General features: G+C 39.9%; 1 protein-coding gene across 2 annotated transcripts in view; it reads left to right on the forward strand.

Moving 5' to 3' along the window:
- The window catches only part of Baz1a (bromodomain adjacent to zinc finger domain 1A), an 81,289-nt gene that overhangs the window by 48,461 nt on the left and 27,449 nt on the right, over nucleotides 1-5,379 (forward strand). For both annotated transcript variants that reach the window (XM_013347274.2, XM_026782398.1), the window contains exons 10-11: nucleotides 580-718; nucleotides 1,923-2,069. In XM_013347274.2, coding sequence (XP_013202728.1) covers nucleotides 580-718; nucleotides 1,923-2,069 — 286 coding nt within the window. The remainder of the gene's footprint in view (nucleotides 1-579; nucleotides 719-1,922; nucleotides 2,070-5,379) is intronic.

The following is a 5,379-nucleotide window of genomic DNA, read 5'->3' on the forward strand; positions in this document are numbered from 1 at the left end:
TTTTTGGTTTTTCGAGACAGGGTTTCTCTGTGGCTTTGGAGCCTGTCCTGGAACTCCCTTGGTAGACCAGGCTGGCCTCGAACTCACAGAGATCCTCCTGCCTCTGCCTCCCGAGTGCTGGGATTACAGGCGTGCGCCACCATATGTTTATTTTCTGAAATAATCTAAAAGTATCTAAAAATTCTCATTCACTTCAGTTTATACAGAAGCATTCTAAGTCAGTGAGTAGTCAGTTGTCCTTTGTATTACAAGGTTCACATTGGCGATACCTGCACAGTTAGTCTGTCTTCAGAACCTGAGCGTGATGGAAGATCTTTTTAATAGGAGACTTGGTAGGAGACACTTCCACCTACAGCTGTTTCTTTCAGTAGAGGAAATGCCCTTTCCTCCTAGTTCCTTTCTATGGACTGTGGTTTAGTAAAACCGAGTTCCTAAGTAAGTGTGGTAAACACTGGGGGTGAGGGCCACTAGTGCATGCGGGATAGCTTTACTAGGTCAAGAGTGTGTTAGGCTGTGCACCCCTTTAGCTTTCTTGCACCTGGTTCGAATATTAATTACAAGGACTGTTTAACCTTGCAGGAACTTCCGGAACCAACTCCAGTGAAAACTAGACTACCTCCTGAGATCTTTGGTGATGCGCTGATGGTTCTGGAGTTCCTTCATGCATTTGGGGAACTCTTTGATCTTCAAGATGAGTTTCCTGAGGGAGTATCCTTAGGCAAGTACTCAATCACCTGTTGCCGCACTACAGTTTACCCTGCCATTTAGAGACTCCCATGTGATCGCAGTGAGAGTGCCTAGAAGTGGGGCCATGAAGGCTTGACTAACTAGTTGTTAAGATGCCATGTGTGCAGACTTTCTTCATGGACCTCCCACTAGGAAACATAAGCCGCTAGCTAGGCTGAGAACCACTATAGACTGCCTAGAGCTCAAGGGCTAGAGAGTAGACCGCTTTTGAGTAAGGAATGGCATGTGAGAGTTTAAAGACAGATATTGTCTGCTTCTAATTTAGGACTGATTTACCTGTGTGTTTAAAAGCACTGTATAAACATTTATAATAGAGTTCAATATAAAAAGGGGTTGAATCAAATTTTAAATTTTTATCTAATAAATTTTTCTAAGGTGCATGTAGAAAGCCTCCAAGGTGGAATTGCATTATCATTCTTACTTTAATAAGAGTACATTGACCAGTTGGGTTTTCAGATTCTTCAGTTTCTCTTTATGGGCTAAGTTTAAGGCATGAAGCATTATGCCTTATGAATCAAGAGCATTTTAGGTAAAATAAATTAAAGAAGAAACATTTAATACCTACACAATATTAGGATTGAAACAATAATGGTAATTACCTCTCCTGTACACTGTTGGGTAAACAACATCCCACATAGCTCTCATGAACAGTGGGACCAATTTGCTTTATTTATATTTGTTTATTTTGATTTTGAGACAGTATTACTGTATAGCTCTGGCTGGCTTTATTTATATTTGTTTATTTTGATTTTGAGACAGTATTACTGTATAGCTCTGGCTGGCTCAGAGCTTCCTGTGTACTCAGGTAGAACAATCTGCCTTCATCTGTGGCAGTCCTGCCCCTACCTCCAAATGTTAGCAACATATATCACCACATCCGTTGAAAATTGTATGTTTTTACATGTAGTTAAGGTTGTGCTTTGGCTTTAAATTAGATGTTATATTGGTCCAGATGTTATATTTTGGGTTTCTTAGCACACTGACTTTGACTTATTTTTCTGTGTTGAAATCATAATTTATTTTGGTTTAGATAATAGGTGGATCTACTCTCATAAGCAAACACATAGGAGAACACTTTCATAGGCTGATGTTGGTTGATTGTTTATTATTTTCCAGTGGAGTTGTTTTTCAGTCATGACAGAACTTTAAATTCCTTTTAAACGTTTTATTCGCAGAAGTGTTAGAGGAAGCTCTTGTAGGAAATGACAGTGAAGGCCCACTGTGTGAATTGCTTTTTTTCTTCCTGACTGCAATCTTCCAGGCCATGGCTGAAGAAGAGGAGGAAGTAGCCAAAGAGCAGATAACTGATGCTGACACCAAAGGTCAGAGTTCAGAATCATTGCTCATTGAACTGGTAGCGTTGTAGTAAAACTGGATTTGATGATTATTAGATCGTGATTATTAGGAAATACAGGAATTCAGTTTATCTGATGCTAAGTCATATTATGCTAACAATGTATTATCAGTTGTCTCTAAAACTTAACATTGGTGCAGCCTGCTTCTGACAGCCTTTGGGGCACTTTCCCTGAGTTGTCTTCCTTTTTGTTTCGTCTCATTCACATTCCCCTTGTAATTTTGAAGCATCTCACTGACTGTGTTGAGAAAACTTATACTCTCATTACTACTTTCAACTATAGCACTATTGCTAATTTTATTTATTGTAAATCTGACGCTTTTTACACTTACATTTGGAGGAAAAGTTTTCTTGTAGGAAACCTTTGGAAACATCTAGACATGCTCAGAAGTCGTAAGTACTGAATTGGTCTGGCTGTCCAGTTCACTTCCATTCTCAGAGGCACACTTCCTTTTACTTTCTTAATAAACTGTCTCTATTTCTACCACTTAAACAGTATGTGTGGATACGATTACCTAGTCTCACACCACCTCAGAGCGGGCATGGGAGAGCACACCCACAATGCCAGCACTTGGGAGGTAGAGGCAAGAGGATCAGAAGCTGCTCAGGGTCATCCTCAGCAACACACCGAACTCAATACTGATTTGCCTCCCTGAGTAATATTCTGTGGATTCTGCCACACACGAGATTATGGACTAGGAGCTTGGTTAAATAATGCTTTAGCCTGCTTTGCAAACATCTTCATTAGGAAGTCATCCGGGGAGGTATCTCAACAGCAGAGCGTTGGTGCACAAAGATGAGACTTCTTCCAGTCCGGTAGATTTTTTTTTGTTCCTGGATAGTTTGAGTTCTGTGCCTAGTGAATGGATCAAGAAGATATTGGTAAATACGTACTAATGTCGTCTGCCTCTGCCTTTATGGTGTGGATTGAACTGAAATGTATTCTCCAGCTTAAGGCTAATCACCATATGTCTATATCAAGGTTGTTTTAGCAGTTCCATTTTCATTTTAGGTAATAAAGTCAATCAAATGAAAATAGCCAGATAGCCATTGTGTTGTATTAGCCAGTAACATTTTATAGTTGTTGGTAACACAATACATAAAGCTGTGTTTAGTCCAGCTTTTAAGAGAGCTGTTGTTTTGCCCTTTTGGAAGCTCTATAGCAAAAAATAAAAGTGGGTCTAGCACGATAGCTTAGGTAAGTTTAGCTACCTAAGATGAGCTTGGTTAGATGAAAACACTTGCTGTGCAGGCCTGATGAGCAGCAATGGACACCTAGGACCCATGGAATAAACAGAATCATCATCCAAAGAAGCTTTCCTCTGACCTCTACATGCGTGCCTGCACTCTTACACACACACACACACACACACACACACACACGTAATAATAAGTAAAAAATTTTTTCAAAAAGGAAGTAGAATGAAAAAGAAATGGCATGAGCCGGGCGGTGGTGGCACGCGCCTTTAATCCCAGCACTCGGGAGGCAGAGGCAGGCGGATCTCTGTGAGTTCGAGACCAGCCTGGTCTACAAGAGCTAGTTCCAGGACAGGCTCCAAAACCACAGAGAAACCCTGTCTCGGAAAAAAAAAAAAAAAGAAATGGCATGGAAAAAAATCGGTTAATACGAGGAAAAAATAGAAAGCTGGTGTTTGTGTTGCCAGTTTTTTCTATTAAGGATTTGCTTAATATATAGACAAGAGGGAGGAATTGGGTTAATTTGTTGTTTTTCTATTTTTATTTTATTTATTTTATTTTTATTTTATGTGCATTGGTATTTTGCCATAGGTGTCAGGTACCCTCCAACAGGAGTTACAGGCAGTTGTGAGCTGTCATGTGGTTGCTGGGAATTGAATCCTGGTCCTCTGGAAGAGCAACTAGTGCTCTTAGCTGTGAGCCGTCTCTCCAACTCCTGGTCTATACTTTTCTATAGCTCTCTTCCTCAGAACAATCTCAGATACAGAAATAGAATACAGAGTTGATTTTTGGATAAATGCTCGATACAAAATAAAGGTTCCATTTGAAAATAAATGTTGGAAATTGGAAAACAGCATGGTATTTCCCCCCATCTTCCCCATTGCTGTTATTACTAGTCAAGATGTACGGTTCAGCAATGGCAGCTATCCCTCACATCTCAATAACAGAAAAGCTTTCTACAGACTTTCTGAAAACAGTGGGATAGAATTAATTTCTACTTTGACTGATCTTACCAAGAAGATATTTCCTGCAGGCAATACCTGAAGGTATTTCTGATAAACACGAAATTAAGCAGAAAAAAAAAATGGAATCTTACATAGTGGTAAGAAAACTCAAATTCAGTAAGGTTATTTACTGCCAATCACAGATACAGTGGGTGGTGCAAGTCATTGTGTTACTTTATACTCAAAGCATTTCCCATGCATGCAAAGAAACAGAGATGTAACTAAAAGACACATGGCTAATAAGGATGTGATGGACAAGTTCAGGCAGTCTGATCTATAACCCCATGATAACTGTATTATATTATCTCAAAACAGATGGCAAAGTTAAAAGACTAATCATTTGTCCTCTTAGTATTTCCCATAGCTAATTTCATTAGCCCTTGGCATCCTTGTTTTTATATCAAATCTCTAAAAATTTGTGCACTAACCATATCAGTTCCTATATCTCTGCCTTTAGCTTTTGTTGCTGTTGCTGCTCTTCTGAGATAGAATCTCTTGTAACCCATGTTGGCCTTGAACTTGTTACGCAGTAGAGGTTGACCTGCTCCACAGTGTCACGTGCTGGGATCACAGTCATGTTCTACCATGGCCAGTTTGTTGTCTTTGGTGTGTATACACACACACACACACACACACACACACACACACACACACATACATTCTTTGGAGGACAAGAGCATCCTCATTAAATAGAAGAGTTATGGGTTTTTTTTTTCCTGGGATATCATTACTACTGAGTGTTGGAATAGTATGTGCCTTTTTCTACAACTGTCTAGTAAGGGGCTGAAGAGATGTCTCAGAGCTTAAGAGCATTGACTGTTCTTCCAGAGGTCCTGAATTTAATTCCCTCCCACCACATGTTGACTTATAACTGTGTGTAATGAAATCTGGTGCCCTCTTCTGGCCTGTAGGCACACATGTCATTAGAACAAGAACACTATATACTAAATAAATTTTTTTTCAGTTTTTTTTTTATTGAGAAAAGGAAGAAAAAAAACAAGTTTCCGCCTCCTCCCAGCCTCCCATTTCCCTCCCCCTCCTCCCACCCTTCTCCCCCTCCTGCCACCCTTCTCCCCC

Source organism: Microtus ochrogaster, chromosome 1, assembly GCF_000317375.1.
Source record: "Microtus ochrogaster isolate Prairie Vole_2 chromosome 1, MicOch1.0, whole genome shotgun sequence".
Classification (NCBI taxonomy): Eukaryota; Metazoa; Chordata; class Mammalia; order Rodentia; family Cricetidae; genus Microtus; species Microtus ochrogaster.